We start from the raw sequence: 22,620 nt of genomic DNA on the forward strand, positions 1-22,620 counted from the left end.
ACACTGGACTGCAGAGAAAACAAAGGGTGGTCTAGAACACACTGTGGAATTTCCCTAGATAAAGGACCCCAAGGACTTGTCTGTGGTTATTTCATTAATATTGTCCTGGCAGATATGGAAGTCTTGGGATTTCCAACAGAAAGTGCTGACGTTTACCAACATGGTCAAGTAAATAAAGAAAACTACCTTGCTTGCTAGAATCCTTTAAGTTTTCAGTGACATTCAACATGGAATTCAAAGCAGTAACATACCGAGGAATCTCTTGAAACAAAGCAATTTCTGGTACATTTTCTTGAAACCTAAATTGGAAAAACAAAATAACCAATAGAATTAGGAATATGAAAATAAATAATTAGGAATACGAAAAAAATAAATTAGGAATAGGGAAATAAATTAGGAATATAGGAAGAAATTAGGAATATGGAAGGAAAGCAGGAATATGGAAAGAAAGCAGGAATATGGAAAGAAAGCAGGAATATGGAAAGAAAGCAAGAAGATATTCAATCTTTTCATAAATAGAATACTAAAGCAGTCTAACTTAGGGGGAGAGCCTCACCATTTCATTTGTGTCTGGATGTTTGTGGCATCCCCAATCAATACAGTTTGAAGCTCTTGGAAGATTCTTCTGTGGTTCAGTACATCGGTCACAACCTGATTGCTCACTTCAATAGCACGGAGGAGCTGCTCATGAGATTGGCTTTGTTCACACAGCTCTCCAAAGCTAACATCAGGGAGATGGCAGATATGCTGCACTGACTTAAAGCTCTCATAGTCACAAAGAAGTGTTGTCAGATCCCGGAGGCGAGAGATCTTCAAAGGAAACAGATGACAGAATTACAAATGGCAAGTTTTAAAGACCCTGGCTGTCCCTTTTTGTTCTTCTTTAGGATTAAGAAAAAAACAATATTTTAAATATATATACATAGATATATGCATATTTTTTTTATTCAATAGAGCACAACCATCATTCCTATGTGAGTTTGTAGCAGATCTGGCTACACAACATTGCACAGGATCTCATAAACCTTGCCAGCCTTAACACATCATTTCCTCTGCCCAACAAGCTTACACAGCAATACTCCATTTGGACTTACTCATTGGCTAATTAATCCTCCCAGAGGCCAAATAAATCTACCATGTGCAACAGGTTTAGCCTTTGAGATACCACCTGGTCATCTCTACTACAGCATATGAAACAGAGTTGGCTGGAAGTCAGGACTTCCACATCTGCCAGCCTGTGTAATGTTATAGTCCTTTGCCCACTTTGCTGTTATGGGCTTCCCTCTTGTCCGACGTGACTATTTATATTACCAGTTTCTTGTGGCAAGAACTGTTTTCTGGTTTGTGCCTCTAAGTACCAGTCTCACTGAGGCTCACTGTGTTATTACAGATATCCTAAGCAGCAACAGCACTGCATACTCTTATCTTTCTTTTTTTAAGAGGACTGTTTTCAAATTCTGTTTCTCATATGGAGAAATAAATAGCATGCATGCTTTTAGTGCTGTCATGTATCCATGGTGTAAAGAGTATTTTCTCCAAATGAGGCACTGTCAAATCTAAAGCTGGTGAGGGAAATCCATGAGTTGGTATTGCTTAGGTGCTTAACCTCAGAAACCAATCCAGTGTTGAGAGACAACTAGAGCTAAGGGAGTTTGTGGTGACCTGGACTCCAGCCATTCTGGTGTCAGTATAGTTCCTTAGGCACAATGATAGCTAAGTTAGTCATGCTTATAACTGCCAACTGGGTATGCACAATTCCACTGATTTCCAGCAGGGCAGAGGTATCTAACTGCTCTTTGTGCCTTCGAGCGCTTCTCCCTACGTGCTTCTTAAATGAAGCCGAGGTATCCCAGAATGATCTCAGCTCTGCAAGATGCTTTGTAAAGTCTCAATGTATTGAACTTCAAAAGTCCTCATGCACAGATTTATAAGGAATATGCTGCCACTGGGGTGGCTTGTAAAACTGAAGCCATTTTATACTCCAGACTGGGTGGATAGAAACACCTCCAACTTCTCAGAAAAATGGATGTACACTGCCTGGGGATTCATATAAGAACAATTTCCTCAGCCCAGTTTAATGGTGATCTTTAAATACAGGCAGCAGGCAGAACACAGAGTTTCAATCCCAATTTTTCTCAGCTGTTCTTTTAAGCAACTTTTTCCCCCATGCACTGTTTTTGAAAACTTCTATTGCACATTCATGTAGCACTGCAGGATGTCCTTCAAGCCAGCATTTTAAGCAGACTCACTTTTAGTTTCAGTAGCTCTGGTATGGATGAATGTTTCTCAGAGGTATTACTTTGCATAAAAGAGTTCTTTTTCAGACGAGCTTGCTTCAAAAGCAGTGTGATGTTTGCTGTGCAAGGAAGAAAACAGAAGTAACTTGAGACAAAACCACCAGACTTGCAGAAACTTCACAGACAGGAATAACAGTGCTGCTTTTATTCTGAGGCCTGCCAAATATTGCTATTTCCCACCACAATCACATGTTTCAGGAACTCTGAAATCACAGAGCAAGACCTAGGTTGTAATCTGGATTATAACAGATCCAGTCTGAACAGGTGCTCTGGTCCTAAAGAAATACAGCCCACGCTGGTAGCGGGTCTTCAGACAGTGTCCTGCAGAGCACAGGCATTACCTTAGCCTGGAGAAAAGGAGGCTCAGGGGTGATCTTATTACTGTCTACAACTACCTAAAGAGGCATTGTAGTCAGGTGGGGGGGTGGCCTCTTCTCCCAGGCAACCAGCAACAGAACAAGGGGACACAGTCTCAAGTTGTGCTGGGGTAGGTATAGGCTGGATATTAGGAAGAAGTTCTTCACAGAGAGAGTGATTTCCCATTGGAATGGGCTGCCCAGGGAGGTGGTGGAGGCACCGTCCCTGGGGGTCTTCAAGAAAAAACTGGATGAGGCACTTAGTGCCATGGTCTAGTTGATTGGTTAGGGCTGGATGATAGGTTGGACTGGATGATCTTGGAGGTCTCTTCCAACCTGGTTGATTCTATGATTCTATGATTCTACCTCTATTCTGTCAGCAGATAAACCTCTCAGGTTTTACAATAAGCTCAGATGATGAATATCTATCTGAAGTGCCATGTTAACTCTCAAAAATAACTGCTGTCATCTTATGGGTGCACAAAGTTGGAAAGGTAATATAGCTTCCTATTTGTAAGGTTTCTTTATCTGAGTGTCAGCAACTTGTCATCACACAGCAAAGAGCAGATGTGCCTTTTGGATAGAGTTGGATGGAAAACTTATATCAGCAATGTGACATAACTCAAACGAAAAATGGAGTCTGTCTTCCCCAGGCCTCACAGCTCCAGTTAATTGCCAGCAGATAAAACCATGTAGCACCATTCCTTCCCATCATTAAACAAAACACTTCAGAAAGACAGGCACAATATATTCCATCTCAGGTCCCACAACATTAATGAAATCATGATTACCTGTCAATTTGCTGTCTTCATCTTTGGTGGCATTTATTAAACACATCAGGTAGGGGTGATAGCTGCTATTGACTGTCACCTGTAAGATGGTGTTTTCAAACTCTAAAAACAAAAATCTGAAAAATAAAGATAGGATTTTAAATCAGATTCTCTTTCATAAACAAGCTATAGTAGTGAGCTACCAGACAGATATGTAGATGCTGTTCCTTGGCAATGAATATTAGAACTCCCGAGTCATGTGTCTCCCATAACATCTCCAAAGCAGGTGCTCTCTCAATTTTATTTCATCAGTTCTTTCTTGCTGTTATTTCCCAAAGCTGCCATTCATTCTCAAACCATATGTATAAGAAAACAGAGTTGAAAGGTTCACTGCAGTTGGAAAGCCATGCCTAGGGGATATTGAGGATCAGAATTTAGGGAGTCATACTGCAAAGAAGAGGCTTCTGAAGAATTTACCACTGGTGGTGAGCATCCTGCTTCTGTCATGAACATGCCAACAGAGTCTCACTTTTAACCACATATTCAGTTGAAGGAGAAATTTTCTCTCCTTTGCTTTAAGCTATGTAGCCCTAGTGCCCTTCATTTGGGTGATTTCAGGCTTACGTGGCTCAGCCGAATGAAAACAAGACACTGCACATGCTGGAATGAGAATGGTGGTCAGTACCCACAAATGCAATTGCAATACCCAAAAAAGTGAACTCACCGTGTGATTAAACTGGTTGGGGACAGACTTTTGTCACTCTGAGTCCAAGGTAGAGTCTTGTTGTACAGGGTTTCCGTCACGACAAGGAAGTGATGAGCGACAACATCAATCACACTGTCAAGAACAGTTTTGCTGGAGAGTAAAGGCAAACTGGAACTTATATTAAATTCACTTAGCAGTTCAGAGAAGTTCAGTCTCCTGAGAATGTAGAGACTGGCTTCTACAATGTCTGCAGCTGACAAATCGTTGGCAGAGTTGTCTGCCACTGCTTCCAACAACTTTGCAAAGGCAGCTGCTTCAGTTTGATCCCTTTCAGTGTCTAAGAAACTGTCAATCACATCCCAGATGCTGGAGTAATACCTCCATTTGGTGAGGTTGAAAGCACTTTGGAGACTCTGCACTAAGGTGTTCAGGTAGACCTCATTCTGTGCTAGACTAAAGAGTGTGGAGAGGTTATTCCAGCCTGCTAAGCCACTGGAAAAATTTAGGGAGTTCAACACTTCTTCATTCACCGTGAAAGGAAGAACCATGTCCAAAAGCTGAGATGGGAGCAGGCCATCCACATCAGAGACCAGGACTGGGCAGGAAACATTACTCTGCAGCAGCCCCTCTGTGACAACAGTCAGAATTCTCAACTGCTCCTCCACCCAAGAATTTTCCAGCTCAAAGACAAGATTTAATTTGGAGAGGAAATGCAGAGAAGACTGCAGAGCCTGGACAGTGCAAGACAGCTCCTTGGAAAAGTGTTCACTGCCACTCTTGTAGACAGCAGCGAACTCTGGAGACAGTTTCAGGTTTGTTATGGCAAGCTGGAACATTTCTGCAAAGGTGTCATTGTGCATTGTTGCACCCTCCATGCCCATGGCATCAAAGAAGGGTTTGCAAGGGCTGCCTGCTAAGGACTCACTCAGAGTGGCATTTTCAAAGAGCATCTCAAGTGTCACATGGAGCACATCCTCAGCAGAGCAGTTATGGATTGCTCCATAACCACTGAAGATCTTCTGAAGGAAAGGACTCAGGGCTGTATGCAAGAAGTCCCAAATCTTCACATCTACAAAAGTACTGTCCCATAAGGAAGAGTGGATGAACTCATTCTGCAGCAGAAAATGTGAGAAATTATAGACAATGCCCATTTTTTCTTCAGCTGTTTTGTTTAGATTGGTGTCGTGAAGCACTTTCATTCCTGCTCTCCATATTTCAATCAGTTTCTGTGTATAGATACTGTAATAATCAAGCAATAGGCTGATGGTTTCAAGCTCACTGATATTATACCTTCTCTGCAAATCTTTTAAAATTAAGATACTCCTTTGCATGGCCTGCAAGTATATGGACACATTGGCTCCTCTGGAATCTTCTTCACCATACAGCTCAAGCATGGAGGATAGGAAGTTTATCACTTCTCTCAGTTCCTTGCTGAAAGGAAGACTGGAGTCATTGTTTATGGTACTGAACTGATTTTGCAGTATGTCTAAGAGTGACTGAGAAGTCAGATTGTCTGTAATATTCCAGCTTACAGGCTGAAGCACTTCAGCTATATGCCAGAACACATGAAGTCCATGTCTCTGCCTTATCAGAGGGGAATTCTGGAGTTTTTTCATTAGCTTAGCCAAAGAAGAGATCAGTAGATAATGATCACTGGTATTCACCTCTGACATGGCAGCAAGAAGCTGATCAAGGGCCAAGAGATGTTCTGCAAAATTTTCAGAAGTCACAGGGGTCAACAAGAAGTCAGAAAATAATGATGACACTTCTTCATTTGTACTGAGATAATCTGCAATGTTTTCAAGTGAGATGGCATCAAGTGCAATCATTTTGATAATCTCCCATGCTTCCTCTGTACTAAAATGAGCCCTGTTTAACATTGTCTGGTTCCAAATCACTGCAGCCATAGTTAGAACATCATGATTTTCTTCTCTGTAGGGGCTAGCATAGAACAATCCTTCACCACCAGCTTCATACAGTGAGAATATTTCTTGAAGCAGGCTTTCCAAGTCCAGTGTGCTGTTTGTGGCAGAACTTGAATTGAAAAAGAGCTTTAATGAATTATACAAGTAATTCAGATCCGAGGATTTAATTCCTCTGCTAGAATTATGAAAGATCTGGTGTACTATTGTCTTTCCAGGAGCTACTCCAAAGTCCACAAGAATTAGGGCTTTCTTCATCATTTCCAGGAGTTTCACATATTCACTCACTTCTGTTATGTTCCATTTGGTGGTCAACATGTTGCCAGTGGCATGCCACAGCTGTGAGAAACGTGCCCAGTCCAACTGGCTGGAAGCCCTTCTGCCCTCCTGTATCAGTTCATCTATACTGCTGTTCCTAATGGGAAGAGTTGGTAGCAGAGGGGAAAGCACAGGCAGCCTATGCCAGTCTGCCAAGCTGTCAGAGGAATTTAAGGAGTTCAACACTTCTTCATTCACCGTGAAAGGAAGAACCATGTCCAAAAGCTGAGATGGGAGCATGCCATCCACATCAGGGACTGGGACTGAGCAGGAAACATTACTCTGCAGCAGCCCCTCTGTGACAACAGTCAGAATTCTCAACTGCTCCTCCACCCAAGAGGTTTCCAGCTCAGAGACAAGGTTTAATTTGGAGAGGAAATGCAGAGAAGACTGCAGAGCCTGAACAGTGCAAGACAGCTCCTTGGAAAAGTGTTCACTGCCACTCTTGTAGACAGCAGCAAACTCTGGAGACAGTTTCAGGTTTGTTATGGCAAGCTGGAACATTTCTGTAAAGGTGTCGTTGTGCATTGTTGCACCCTCCATGCCCATGGCATCAAAGAAAGGTTTGCAAGGGCTGCCTGCTAAGGACTCACTCAGAGTGGCATTTTCAAAGAGCATCTCAAGTGTCACATGGAGCACATCCTCAGCAGAGCAGTTATGGATTGCTCCATAACCACTGAAGATCTTCTGAAGGAAAGGACTCAGGGCTGTATGCAAGAAGTCCCAAATCTTCACATCTACAAAAGTACTGTCCCGTAAGGAAGAGTGGTTGAACTCCTGCAGTAGAAGGTGTGTTAAGTTATAGATAGGATTAATTATTTCTTCACTGGAAGCTTTGCCAGCACTTATATAATGAAGGATTTTCAATCCTGCCTTGAGAAATTCAGCCAGGTTCTCAGAGGTTTTATTGTCAAAATTAAAGAAAAGATCTATAGATTGTAATTTACTGACATTATAATTTAGCATTAAGTCTTTTAATATGTGCAAGGTCTTTTGTATGGCTTGAAGGACTAGTGAGATATTGGCTACTTCAGACTTTTCCCCAAACTCTTTAAACACGGCTGTTATAAGTTCTGACAGTTGATCCAATTGTGCACTGGAAACACTACTTGAATTGTTATTCAGCTTTTTTAAATGAGTGGTTAATACCTCTAAGAACTGCCTGTAGGCTATGATTCCTGTGTTGTTCCACTTCATTGATCTCAGCTTTTCCCCAAGACGCCAATAGACATTCAGCTCATCCCTCCAGGCTTCACCCATGGAGCTTTCTACCTTCCGCATCAGTTCAATCACAGGCATCAGTAGGTACTGATAACCTATGCTGGTGTCTGTCATTATAAAAAAAATCTTCTGGAGAGCTAGGAGCTGGTCTGGAAAGTTCCTGTAGGACAAAGGCTGAAGCAGATAATCAGAAAACAACGATGGTATTTCTTCCATTCCATTTAAATGCCCTCTGAAGTCTTCCAGAGATGATGGCACGCTCTTGGAGAGCAACATTTTGAGAGACTCCTCAATTTGAGTTGTGCTAAAATTGGAATTATTTAACAGAACTGGATTCCAAATCATTGGAGCTAATTTTAAAGCACTCTGAATTTCTTTCCACTGGGTCATTATATTGAAAATGGAAGTACCATTAAAGTCACTCTGTAATTGCAGAGATGTGAAGTTATAGATTTCATCAATTATTTCCTTATTATATGCTTCTCTTAATTTATAATCACGATGTGGATTCATTCCCAGTTCAAGAATTGCATACAATTTCTGTAATGTTTCATTCTTCAAATTTGTGAATAGATTTAAGATTTTTAATTCACTTCTATTCATTTTCTTCTCAAAGCCTTTTAAACGATGTAGAGAGTTTTGTATGGCTTCTAAATCACCGGAATTAATGGACCTCTTGGAGACTTTTCCACCAATCTCTGGTGACTTTATTTTTCTGGAGGGGAGAAGAAAGCATTTTAGTGAATATGAAATCAATGCAAGTGGAAATGTAAAGTGATTTACAGCAAAGATCATAGACTTGAATTATAATGTTAGCAATATCCCTCTTAGCTAATGCCTTACCTCAGAACTTCCTCCAGTTCAGACAGTGAAGTCCAGTTGTCTGTCCAGTTAAAGAGATTGCAAATGTGTCTGGTCACCACATATTTTTCTTTATCTACAATAAACATGTAAAGAGAATATTAGTAAAGCTCACATAAATTTGGAAACTGGGTGGAGTTCTGTGGCAAATCTGTTAAGGACAACATGCATGTAAGAGGTAAGGCTTCTATGACAACACACAAGATCTTGGGCAGAAGTGATTCAGTGGAGATTCTGGAAGTTGAAGCAGGATGGCACTTATCAACCTGCCCCTTGTAGCATTCAGATGCTGGACCTTTCCCTTGCCCATTCACGTAACCTTGGTCAGAGGTAGATGTCAAGAAACCTTGGTCAGAGATAGACGTCAAGGACTCTCCTTCTGCTGTAGGGGAATGGATAATCTTAACATAAGCAGCTTGTTGAGCCACTCAGGTGCAGCCTTTACCTTGATATACTGAGGTGAGTTTGACAGAGGTCACACATAGAGGCAGATTTTCACAAGGCAAACAAACAAACAAAACCCCACCTTGGTAAAAAAATACTGCTCCCCATTTCCACTGCGACTGCAAAGTGATGTTAATTCATTGTCTACTGACAAATCCAAGCTGCTTTACTCTTCCATTTGAAATGAGGTATTTTATTCACATTTGTAAAAAGCTGAAAGAGGAATTAATTACTTTGAGCCCTGAACAGTACACAGTCTGGATGGTTACTTATTAGCCTGTAGTTTGCTTCTCCTCAGCACCACAGGTTTTCAGCAGAGATATGACTATATAGAGGAGCCTTACCTTGCTCTGAACAGTTCAGGTAATATGGAGGATCTGTAATCCCACTGTGAACAGTTTGGAATCTATCATCAGCCACAAGTGATGCAGAGGCATTCTGAGCTGGCAGCACAGTACTAGAGGGAAGGAAAAGGAAAAAAAAAAAAAAAAGAAAAGGAAAATAAATTGTGGTTACAGGTCTGTGAGAAGAAATAAAACAAGTGTTCAAATAAGAAACAGCTGGAGTACAGCCTAACATCCTTAAAATGTCTGATAGACAAGATCTTGCCCCTGCTTTTAATTATTTGTTTCATCTTGCATAAAATAAAAAGGGCTCCAGTGGGAAAGCCATGGTGGTGCATTGGCTCAAACATACATGCTGCACTCATTACTTATTCAAAGAGCACTTTTTCAAAGGCTTATGTAAAATCTATAGACCACTAAAATCCTCAAAAACAGGTCTTAGAAAACAATCAGGTGTTATGGCAGCCCAGCAATTCACTGCTATGGCTGAATGTCCCCCTGCAAGAAACAGGCAGATGAAGCTTCAGGGAGAACAGAGATTCCATGGGGACAACATCTGTGGAAGGAAGAAGCAGCCACAAACAACTATTACCATATCCAATTCTCCTTCTTTCCTCTCTTACACTGTAATAATCAGGCTGACGGGGAAGCAAGAAATGTTTTTTCAGTCTTAGGAATGAACAAGCTGATCGTTAGGCATATTGTATCAGAGAGGAAGTAATTTAAAAGGCTGTCTGTTCAATGTGTGAAGGTTACTTAAAACTTCATGGTGATTATTAGTCCCTTTTGCTTCTCCCGTAGAAAAAAGCAGCTCTTCACTGTAGCCATAGGGTCACCGTGAAATGCACAATCTCTCTCCTGCCTGAAGTTCTGCAGGTGATACACAAAGAGCCTAGCTGAGCTGATTTCAGTGGTATGAATAAATACATACTGATTTGTGGGAACAGACTGACTACTGAGAACAGCACACCAGGGATCTCTCATCTCCTCATTTAACATAATATCTCCATGCAGGTTTTGTGGACTTGATGCTCATCATTTCCATTCTGCAGTGGTGCTTGTTAGTAAGAGTCTTAGAGAGGGAAGAGGAGGAAGAAAATGCAGCTTTAAATGACACAGTTGAGCAATGGAAGAGCCAAGGAGTAGGCTTGCCAAAAGTGGATGTGTATCATACAGATCAGAAGGTAGCAAGCATGGAAGCAGGTGGTGGTGTCGCCCTTTTATTTCAGCCTTGCAGGGCTTTTGCAGATATTGGCTTGAAAGGAAAAGTTCAACTTGCTTGTTTATCTGAAAAATTATCTTACAGCATCAAACAGGAGCATTCGTGAATTCAGTCTGCAAAGCAGGTTTGTGTGGGCAATAAAATTTGCTCCTAAACTTTCTATTAGAATTCATGACTTTGAAGTTACTGTTCCACAGTGGTGTTGTTTACCATGTGGTTGATACAGGTGCCACAATGAACAAAAGTTCTTTTCTTCTCTATCTTCATATTTATACCACAAAGAAAATTCCCTGTACAGCTCTTCCTTAGGAGGTCAGTACTGCCTGAGCGAAAGGCATGGTTGGGCTCACTAAGATGTGCTTCTGTAAGCATCATTGAAAATACTCTTTGTGCAATCTCTTTGCAATAACTCTTTACTCGTGCACTTACACTGCCAGATGCCAGGAACAAAAGCACTGCACAGCTCTGGTGATGAAACTATGTGCCTCTTTGTTGTACCTATGATAACTTTGCCCAGCTCTGCAGCTGTGAAGCAAAACAGAGCAGCACAATAATTATTAATTCTTCCTGGGCACTCAGTGCTGGTTCTTAAGCTTGATTCTGCAAGCCAGTAAATGCAAACAAATGCAATAATCCTGTGACTAGAACAGCAGCTTGCACAAAGTATCTCTGAATAAAATTAAAATTCTTGCCACACTGCTACTGACTCCTTTAAGGACAGGGACATTACAACTTACAAATAGTTCTCACAATGCAGCAAGGCAAATTACCTAGATATTAAATGTGCAGGGCTCTAAGTGCCTTGGCAACACACCAGTGATGAAAAGTGAGTCCCTCTAAGCCTGAGTGTAATCAAAGTGGCAGGGTTCCTACAACCTCTTTTGGCATCTTTACCCAACTGCTCATGCATCTAAGAAAAAAAAGTCTGAAGACACTCATTTGCTTGCAGTCCTCTGTGTGCTGTAACAAGTGAACTATTAGGAATAATTTATAGCAGTGCCAGTCACACATCCAGTAGATGACTTGCAACAAAGTCCCCTAATCTCTTGAGTAGCTCAAGTCTTCTAGAGATAAGTGAGAATTCTAGCCCAACTACAAACCAGAAAAGGGATTTGAAGGCTAATCCCGTTTAAGCTGAGTTTTACACATCATATAGGTGCATATAGCATCAAATATTTCAGCACAGTTAACTAATGTGGTTAAGCCAGCTCTGCTTTTCACACACCCACTGAGCAAGAACACAAGTACTGCTTTGTTCTAAGAAGTCTTTTCTCTGTTTTCTGGGGATCAGTCTTGAAAGGTGAAGCAGCAGTAAATCAAGCAATCATTTAAAAAAAATAATTCATGCTCCCCTACAAATGCTTGAGGTGTTTCAAAGCAACTTTAAAATCTCTTCCAACCCAAACTGTTTTATGAATCTACGAATTTGGCTTTCTGCTTTTCTGGCAGGAAGAAGCCAGCTGCTTTCTTTAGCAGAACAACTATGCAGCCAGAAGGGCTTTTCTTCAGTCAGAGACAATGGCTGTTACCATCTTTTACTACACCTGTACATGGGCATGACAGTGCCTCTAAGCAGGATGGAAGAAAACTAAGAGTTCATATCCAGCTCCCCTTTAAAAGTGACACAAGAGTCATTTAAAATCAAAACATCATTTGATGTCCAGAGAGACTTTTAAAAATGCATTAGTGTGGAGCCATATCACCTCCCAGAAAATCATGCTTTTAAGCTAACATTCTTTCTTCAGGATGAGAGGTGATGTGTCCTTAGAGTTCAGTGAGCAAACCCAACAACTTTCAGTGCCTCTCCTGTCATTTTCTGCATTTTTACCTTCTTGGATTCTGAAGGAAATCAATCACGTCTTGCAGTTGCATGCTGCCCTGAAAGACATCTGGGGCCAGCAAAAGGAGATGCCACAGGGACTTGTCATTCTGCACTTGGGAGATGAGTGTGAGGAACGAGACCATTTCATGGACAAATGTTGCCTGGTACTGTGGGTTGTGTTGCACCTTAACAAACAACAATGCGAGAAATTATTTCACAACAGGAACTCTTGCTGCTGGTGGGTCTGGTTTTGCTTTTCAGCCTGCACTGCACTAGTACACAACTCTACAAACAATACATTCAATGGACTCCAGTGACAGGCAATAACTGAGAGAGTGACTGTGCTTTATCTTTACACCCCAGATTGTACAATAAATTCTCTGTTTAGACAAGTCCTACGATTCGCAATGTCCCAAACAGTCCAAAGACGACAAATACAAGAAAAATTAGTATCAATCCCCACCCTGGCAAAAAAAAAAAAAAGGATTCATTTGCTTTAATTATATAGCTTTTCCAAAGAGAAGTACTGCTTCAATCATGAATTGATGGATCAGATGCAGGAGTTATTGGATGAAGTTATACGGCTGAGGTAATACATGATTAAATTTATTGCCTTCCCTAGCTTTAAATATCCTTATTTACATCCTTACACTGTTCTGTTTCCCTGTCACTACAGCAGGGCAAATAAAGAGGAGAAACAGCACCTAGGCATGGGGAAAAGCCTTAGTGTCCACTAGCTGACCTCTAAGGTCTTTGGGCTAATCTCATTGACAAGAATTATCTCATCACTATATGCACTTTGCTATGGAGATGAGCAACTCCTAGCCAGATGAGGTCATGTTCTGTCTCTCAAACAATGCAACACTGTGTGTGAACTAGCACAGGTTCTAGCTGCGCACATTAGGAAAGGTCCCAAGCACTTACTTGAGAGAGCTGATTTCTGAATTCCTGGGTAAATGACTCTAAAAGGGATGAGTCAGTAAAGCAGAATGTCTGGTGGATGTTGGCTGCCATCTTCTCCTCACTGAGGTCAGGATGTGCTATGTATCGTGACAAGACCTCACACAGAATGACTTTGAGATTTGCTGCAGTTGAATATTGGGTCTGGCTCTGAAAAAAAAGACATAATGTTAAAGGTAGGTTTGAAGCAATACTCTATTTGGGATGGATTTAGACACAATGCTGAGACTTTTTAAAGGGGTGGTAGCAGTGACATCTGAAAAGCATTGTCATTGCAAGTACTTACATACAGAGTGCTAACAGGTGACAACGTCACTGAAGTTCTTCAAGGTCATTTAGGTAGGGAGAAATGTGTGCCTAAGTGTTTACAGGCCTTCACATAAACCCAGAAGCATATTGGTGTCCCTTACATGGTACCAAGTTTCTGTTAGAAAGGACTTGTTCCCATTTGTAGTCAATATAACAAACACACAGCGCCTCTTGGAGCCACCACGTGAGTATTATGGGCAAACAAAGAATTGAATGGTAGAGCTTGTGACATCACACCTTGAATTTCATGTGAAAGAATACATACTCTAAGTGCCTTAACTCTCTGGTAGAGCTTGTGACATCACACCTTGAATTTCATGTGAAAGAATACATACCCTAAGTGCCTTAACTCTCTGGTAGAGCTTGTGACATCACACCTTGAATTTCATGTGAAAGAATACATACCCTAAGCACTTTAACTCTCTTGTAGAGCTTGTGACATCACACTTTGAATTTCATGTGAAGGAATACATACCCTAAGCGCCTTAACTCTCTGGTAGAGCTTGTGACATCACACCTTGAATTTCATGTGAAGGAATACATACCCTAAGCGCCTTAACTCTCTTGTAGAGCTTGTGACATCACACTTTGAATTTCATGTGAAGGAATACATACTCTAAGCGCCTTAACTCTCTGGTAGAGCTTGTGACATCACACCTTGAATTTCATGTGAAAGAATACATACCCTAAGCGCCTTAACTCTCTTGTAGAGCTTGTGACATCACACCTTGAATTTCATGTGAAGGAATACATACTCTAAGCGCCTTAACTCTCTGGTAGAGCTTCTGACATCACACCTTGAATTTCATGTGAAGGAATACATACTCTAAGCGCCTTAACTCTCTGGTAGAGCTTGTGACATCACACCTTGAATTTCATGTGAAGGAATACATACTCTAAGCGCCTTAACTCTCTGGTAGAGCTTGTGACATCACACCTTGAATTTCATGTGAAGGAATACATACTCTAAGCGCCTTAACTCTCTGGTAGAGCTTGTGACATCACACTTTGAATTTCATGTGAAGGAATACATACCCTAAGCGCCTTAACTCTCTTGTAGAGCTTGTGACATCACACCTTGAATTTCATGTGAAGGAATACATACCCTAAGTGCCTTAACTCTCTGGTAGAGCTTGTGACATCACACCTTGAATTTCATGTGAAGGAATACATACCCTAAGCGCCTTAACTCTCTGGTAGAGCTTGTGACATCAAACTTTGAATTTCATGTGAAGGAATACATACCCTAAGTGCCTTAACTCTCTGGTAGAGCTTGTGACATCACACCTTGAATTTCATGTGAAGGAATACATACCCTAAGTGCCTTAACTCTCTGGTAGAGCTTGTGACATCAAACTTTGAATTTCATGTGAAGGAATACATACCCTAAGCGCCTTAACTCTCTGGTAGAGCTTGTGACATCACACCTTGAATTTCATGTGAAGGAATACATACCCTAAGTGCCTTAACTCTCTGGTAGAGCTTGTGACATCACACCTTGAATTTCATGTGAAGGAATACATACCCTAAGTGCCTTAACTCTCTGGTAGAGCTTGTGACATCACACCTTGAATTTCATGTGAAAGAATACATACCCTAAGCACTTTAACTCTCTTGTAGAGCTTGTGACATCACACTTTGAATTTCATGTGAAGGAATACATACCCTAAGCGCCTTAACTCTCTGGTAGAGCTTGTGACATCACACCTTGAATTTCATGTGAAGGAATACATACCCTAAGCGCCTTAACTCTCTTGTAGAGCTTGTGACATCACACTTTGAATTTCATGTGAAGGAATACATACTCTAAGCGCCTTAACTCTCTGGTAGAGCTTGTGACATCACACCTTGAATTTCATGTGAAAGAATACATACCCTAAGCGCCTTAACTCTCTTGTAGAGCTTGTGACATCACACCTTGAATTTCATGTGAAGGAATACATACTCTAAGCGCCTTAACTCTCTGGTAGAGCTTGTGACATCACACCTTGAATTTCATGTGAAGGAATACATACTCTAAGCGCCTTAACTCTCTGGTAGAGCTTGTGACATCACACCTTGAATTTCATGTGAAAGAATACATACCCTAAGCGCCTTAACTCTCTGGTAGAGCTTGTGACATCACACCTTGAATTTCATGTGAAGGAATACATACTCTAAGCGCCTTAACTCTCTGGTAGAGCTTGTGACATCACACCTTGAATTTCATGTGAAGGAATACATACTCTAAGCGCCTTAACTCTCTGGTAGAGCTTGTGACATCACACCTTGAATTTCATGTGAAGGAATACATACTCTAAGCGCCTTAACTCTCTGGTAGAGCTTGTGACATCACACCTTGAATTTCATGTGAAGGAATACATACTCTAAGCGCCTTAACTCTCTGGTAGAGCTTGTGACATCACACTTTGAATTTCATGTGAAGGAATACATACCCTAAGCGCCTTAACTCTCTTGTAGAGCTTGTGACATCACACCTTGAATTTCATGTGAAGGAATACATACCCTAAGTGCCTTAACTCTCTGGTAGAGCTTGTGACATCACACCTTGAATTTCATGTGAAGGAATACATACCCTAAGCGCCTTAACTCTCTGGTAGAGCTTGTGACATCAAACTTTGAATTTCATGTGAAGGAATACATACCCTAAGTGCCTTAACTCTCTGGTAGAGCTTGTGACATCACACCTTGAATTTCATGTGAAGGAATACATAACCTAAGTGCCTTAACTCTCTGGTAGAGCTTGTGACATCACACCTTGAATTTCATGTGAAGGAATACATACCCTAAGTGCCTTAACTCTCTGGTAGAGCTTGTGACATCACACCTTGAATTTCATGTGAAGGAATACATACCCTAAGTGCCTTAACTCTCTGGTAGAGCTTGTGACATCACACCTTGAATTTCATGTGAAAGAATACATACCCTAAGCACTTTAACTCTCTTGTAGAGCTTGTGACATCACACTTTGAATTTCATGTGAAGGAATACATACCCTAAGCGCCTTAACTCTCTGGTAGAGCTTGTGACATCACACCTTGAATTTCATGTGAAGGAATACATACCCTAAGCGCCTTAACTCTCTTGTAGAGCTTGTGACATCACACTTTGAATTTCATGTGAAGGAATACATACTCTAAGCGCCTTAACTCTCTGGTAGAGCTTGTGACATCACACCTGGAATTTCATGTGAAAGAATACATACCCTAAGCGCCTTAACTCTCTTGTAGAGCTTGTGACATCACACCTTGAATTTCATGTGAAGGAATACATACTCTAAGCGCCTTAACTCTCTGGTAGAGCTTGTGACATCACACCTTGAATTTCATGTGAAGGAATACATACTCTAAGCGCCTTAACTCTCTGGTAGAGCTTGTGACATCACACCTTGAATTTCATGTGAAAGAATACATACCCTAAGCGCCTTAACTCTCTGGTAGAGCTTGTGACATCACACCTTGAATTTCATGTGAAGGAATACATACTCTAAGCGCCTTAACTCTCTGGTAGAGCTTGTGACATCACACCTTGAATTTCATGTGAAGGAATACATACTCTAAGCGCCTTAACTCTCTGGTAGAGCTTGTGACATCACACCTTGAATTTCATGTGAAAGAATACATACCCTAAGCGCCTTAACTCTCTTGTAGAGCTTGTGACATCACACCTTGAATTTCATGTGAAGGAATACATACTCTAAGCGCCTTAACTCTCTGGTAGAGCTTGTGACATCACACCTTGAATTTCATGTGAAGGAATACATACTCTAAGCGCCTTAACTCTCTGGTAGAGCTTGTGACATCACACCTTGAATTTCATGTGAAGGAATACATACTCTAAGCGCCTTAACTCTCTGGTAGAGCTTGTGACATCACACCTTGAATTTCATGTGAAGGAATACATACTCTAAGCGCCTTAACTCTCTGGTAGAGCTTGTGACATCACACTTTGAATTTCATGTGAAGGAATACATACCCTAAGCGCCTTAACTCTCTTGTAGAGCTTGTGACATCACACCTTGAATTTCATGTGAAGGAATACATACCCTAAGTGCCTTAACTCTCTGGTAGAGCTTGTGACATCACACCTTGAATTTCATGTGAAGGAATACATACCCTAAGCGCCTTAACTCTCTGGTAGAGCTTGTGACATCAAACTTTGAATTTCATGTGAAGGAATACATACCCTAAGTGCCTTAACTCTCTGGTAGAGCTTGTGACATCACACCTTGAATTTCATGTGAAGGAATACATACCCTAAGTGCCTTAACTCTCTGGTAGAGCTTGTGACATCACACCTTGAATTTCATGTGAAGGAATACATACCCTAAGTGCCTTAACTCTCTGGTAGAGCTTGTGACATCACACCTTGAATTTCATGTGAAGGAATACATACCCTAAGTGCCTTAACTCTCTGGTAGAGCTTGTGACATCAAACTTTGAATTTCATGTGAAGGAATACATACCCTAAGCGCCTTAACTCTCTGGTAGAGCTTGTGACATCACACTTTGAATTTCATGTGAAGGAATACATACCCTAAGCGCCTTAACTCTCTTGTAGAGCTTGTGACATCACACCTTGAATTTCATGTGAAGGAATACATACCCTAAGTGCCTTAACTCTCTGGTAGAGCTTGTGACATCACACCTTGAATTTCATGTGAAGGAATACATACCCTAAGTGCCTTAACTCTCTGGTAGAGCTTGTGACATCACACCTTGAATTTCATGTGAAGGAATACATACTGTAAGCACCTTAACTCTCTGGTAGAGCTTGTGACATCACACCTTGAATTTCATGCGAAAGAATACATGCTCTAAGCGCCTTAACTCTCTTCCTCTTCCCAAAATAAGGCTTGTTCACGTAACAGGGGAGATCCAGAAACAATAAGAGCTGTATGTTGGCTGTATGTTGAGATTCTTACTCTTGAAATGTTCACACTCAGCTGTTAGGCAAACACAGACCTACCTTCCCAAAACTGAGGATTTTGTTGAACATGTGGATGCTGGAAGTCAAATTGGATGGTGATGAAATATTCCAGAAGGGTTTTTCTCCATGAGATACGAAATCCCCAAATGCTGCAATACAGTTTGAAACATTATATTTTACTTAATGTCTTTTAACCTCTTTGCTATGTCAAACCCTGACAGAAGATAGCTGACTACAGCTTTGGACATGCCATCATTATTAATCTGTTTCCAAAGGTAGAGCTGATGCCAGCCTGTAATTACTTACTTAAGGTTTCTTCTGATGTAATTAAATCCTGGATTACATGTATTTTTTAATTAAAAGCACTTAACTCTCAGCTTGCAGTTCAACATTAATTTCCAACTCCAACTTCCCTCATGCAGGAAGAAAGATGGGGAGCTTTACAGGGGACCTTATGTCAGCTCAAACCATTTGCCTTATAAGGGAGAGCTCTCCAGGTATTTTTGGTACCAGTGGGTGTTACTCATTATTGAGAAAGAGCTTCAACACAGATTTGGAGCACTGCTGCCCACTATGCATGGTGGAACACTGCCAGGTGCCCAGCTGAGATACACCAAAGCCTACACTTGCACTGAGATGCACTCTCAAAACAGCACAGCTCACCGGAACAGAACAAGTTGTGCCAGTTTACAACAGCAGCAGCTATGGCCTATGATTTTAATTTTTTATAATAAGAGTTCCTCTATGGCCATCAAGATAAGTTGATAGTTCCCATAAGTGCTAATCAATTTAGTTTTTTTTTTCCCTGTGCCTCTGTCTTCAGTCCCAGTTCTGCCTTTTCCTGCCTGTACACCACAGAGTGAGAGTGTTGGCAGGAATGCTAATTGGAACAGAGAATGGCCAGGGCAGAACAGTCACAGAATGCAAGCCTGTAATCATTCATCTGACCGTGAGCTCCCTGGAGAAAGGAGTATCCATCATGAAGGCTTGTGGACAGTACTAGCCATTACCATCAATAAATAATAATTGAAATGATTTTACAGAAAATTTAAGTCTGAAAGTTCCTTCAAGAAAGAGAATCACATTAGAGGAGAACATCACCAACAATAAATATCCACTGTGGCCAGAAGAAGATTTATTTTCTGGATAACTGTGAATAAGAAATACATTGGTGGGAAAAAAAAAAAAAAAGAATAAAAATCATAAGCTGTTTATGGACAATTTGTGGGTAGTAAAAGGGCAATATTCCATAAATAGCCAGGTCTTTAGTTAATGTCCAAACAGCCTGCGATCTCATATTGCTCTGCTGAAACACAGCAATTAATCCCAGTTTCTTGGCCAAATCCCCAAATTCTTTTCTACAGCCAGTTACTTGTAATTAGTCCCCAAGAATTTACACTAATGTGATGGCCATGGTCACATGCCTGGATAGAACACATAAATCATTTTAGCAGTCTTCTAAGAATTGTATCTCTCTCCAGAGAGCTTCAAAGGAAGCTTTTAAAGAGCAGAACTTTGCAGAGCAGTTGATCGCTTACCCAGTGAAATGTTCCTGCTTTTTGGAACCTCTGCACTCCATGGCAATGGATGGTTGTCCTTGGCCACACTGGATGAGCTTTTCCGCTTACTGGGGAAGGAAGAGAAAAAAGATAAAGGGGGTGGGGGGAAAGAGTAAAAAAATAGATGACACCTGTAAAATCATCCAGAGTTTCTCATGATCAAGATTACACTTTACTGTGTGACTCCAAATGGGTCTATAGTTGGATTTCATGGCAGGTCTGTTGAAATACAGGTTGCACAAAATTATGGTTCATTCTAGAGCTTTGGTGTGTATTTTGGGGAAGCACTCTCCAGAGATCAAAGACATGAAACAGATGGACAGGACTGCGTTCATGCCAGCTCTGCAGGGACACCAAAGACATGCAAGGCTTGAGATATGTATTTGGATTAATCTTAAACAAATTCCTACTTCTGGAAAGAAGGCCTTGTTGTATCAAGATGTGCTCTGTCCTGCACTAATATATGCTCAGAAAAAGAAAGGGTGCAGAATTTCATGGCATTGTAAATGACGCTGGGACTGAGCAAAAACGCCTTGATGTAAGTGGCTGTAAGCTATAACAGCAGGTTGCACATCCCTACCAAGAAGTCCTTCAAAACATCAGGATCTTACTTCCCCCTTTGCAAACATATCACTACAAGGGAAAATATAGGGTGGAAGATGTTGGTGTTGAGATCAGGTTTTGCACCTGGGTTGCCTTTTATTAAGGAAAATCTCAAGCAGCTATCAAGGTCTTACAAACCTTGGTAAATGCTTCTAAGGAACAGAAGCAGAGATCAGAACCTTGCCTATTTTCTCTGTTGGACACTGGAATGACACAGTTTTAGGGCAAGTTATAAAACAATTTAATAAGACCTTTGGTGAGTTTCACAATGGGAGAGGAAAAAACCCAGTCTGGGTTAGCTTAATGTTGCAAACTCCAGAGTATTACACAATGATGTATCCAGACAGGGAACAGTCACAGCTCAAATACTCTGCCTTCATGACAAACTCACCCGTGGTGATTCTACTCATGAGGCAGAGCCACATCTGCTCATGCTGGCTGCTGGAGTTTCCACCTACCCAGTCAACCTTCTGCTAAGGTTTTAATGCTCTGCTGTATCCTGCTAGGTTTGCTGTGATGACTTAATAGTAAAGTGATTTTTTTTCAGAATACAATGTATTTCTAAGGCTGACATTGAGCCCATAAGGGGAGGTATACCCACAGAGTTGTGTGATACTTCACACAGTTGAGTTTTGGCATCACTAATGACCAAGATGTTTATTAATAACTCATGTAACTTCAGCTATAGTTTGGCCAAATCCTTTGATTTGCAATTGGCAGGGAAGACCCAGTTATTTCCTAAACAGCTGTACAGAAACTAAAACCAGAAAAAGCAAGAAGTGTTTGTAGCTATTGAAACCCATGGAAGATCTCCAAGTTTGGCACTAGAGGTTCCCATTTCTTCATTTCAATGCCCTAAATTAACCATTGTTTAATATGTCATTGGAAAAACAAAAGACACTGAGGAAGTGAGTGAAGAGCCATGAATCCAGGCACCCAGTCTCTGTGCAGTTCTGCCCTCTTCTGCTACATGAATTTGAATTTATATATAGTCTCCTGGACTCCTAATCAATGGAAGGATCCTGTCCCTTGACCTGGCCCAAGAAATGCCAGTCTCTCTGCACTAAGGAGGACCCTTCAGAAGCCATAAACCCCAGGATTCCCCATCCTGCCTAGTGAGCAATCTGCTAGAAGGCATGGATGTTCAGACTCTCAAGTTCTGGCCAAAAGGGATTTTGAGGCTCTGACACAGCCACTAGAGAGCAACTTCTAACCTGAAACTGAAGATGAACAACCAGGGACCTTGTATGCCCTGATTTTCTCCTGGCTATTAGCCATCCAGGCCTCAGAGTATGTTCCAGTTTAGGGCCACAAGCTACCCAGGACTAGATGTCACTTACTCCTTTTGAAGAGAACATACTACCACAGAGGAGTATGTTCCCCAGGGATGTGCAAGAACTGAGGAGACACGATGTAGAAATAACCCTGGCTGGCAAGTCTCAAAGCAAATCCTACTTGGCCCCAGCTGGAACATCAATGAAATTGAAATACCTCTGCTGAATGTCCATTTCAACAAACTGACATTTCAATAAAGCATACCCAGCCAGGTCAATGCTGCAGATCTACATATTGCTGTGGGCAAATTTTGTTTCTTCATTTTCATCTCTTTTCCAATATCTGTGGTGATGTGCAGAGAGGACATCCATTCTAGTTGGCACACAGAGGATCTGCTGAAAGAGCAGATGCCCCAGAGCAGGTGTACTTCAAGCTAGAACTGTTGGAGAACATTTGCCACTTTCACCACAGTGAGAGATCAGCATGCTAGGATGATCTTGCTAAAAGTCTTATCCACAGACACTCTGCAGGATCTGAGGACCTGATTCAGAATCATGCAAAAAAATAATAAGAAAAAAGTTCTTTTGCTGTGATTTGGGTGAGCAGAAGCATTTTGCTAAGGGAATGAAATTCTCATTTACTATTAAGCCCAGATTAGCTGACATCACTGATAGCTGCCCATAACATGGACACTTTTAAAGT

General features: G+C 41.2%; 1 protein-coding gene across 1 annotated transcript in view; it reads right to left on the reverse strand.

The window, feature by feature from the left end:
- Positions 1 to 22,620, reverse strand: part of ABCA12 (ATP binding cassette subfamily A member 12) — a 101,068-nt gene that overhangs the window by 55,361 nt on the left and 23,087 nt on the right. The window contains exons 4-14 of the mRNA XM_064159084.1: positions 20,020 to 20,108; positions 18,521 to 18,630; positions 13,208 to 13,393; positions 12,290 to 12,468; positions 9,240 to 9,352; positions 8,434 to 8,527; positions 4,148 to 8,305; positions 3,445 to 3,560; positions 2,250 to 2,356; positions 557 to 810; positions 187 to 299 (exon numbers count right to left, since the gene is read on the reverse strand). Coding sequence (XP_064015154.1) covers positions 187 to 299; positions 557 to 810; positions 2,250 to 2,356; positions 3,445 to 3,560; positions 4,148 to 8,305; positions 8,434 to 8,527; positions 9,240 to 9,352; positions 12,290 to 12,468; positions 13,208 to 13,393; positions 18,521 to 18,630; positions 20,020 to 20,108 — 5,519 coding nt within the window. The remainder of the gene's footprint in view (positions 1 to 186; positions 300 to 556; positions 811 to 2,249; positions 2,357 to 3,444; positions 3,561 to 4,147; positions 8,306 to 8,433; positions 8,528 to 9,239; positions 9,353 to 12,289; positions 12,469 to 13,207; positions 13,394 to 18,520; positions 18,631 to 20,019; positions 20,109 to 22,620) is intronic.

Source organism: Pogoniulus pusillus, chromosome 2, assembly GCF_015220805.1.
Source record: "Pogoniulus pusillus isolate bPogPus1 chromosome 2, bPogPus1.pri, whole genome shotgun sequence".
In the NCBI taxonomy this organism is placed as follows: Eukaryota; Metazoa; Chordata; class Aves; order Piciformes; family Lybiidae; genus Pogoniulus; species Pogoniulus pusillus.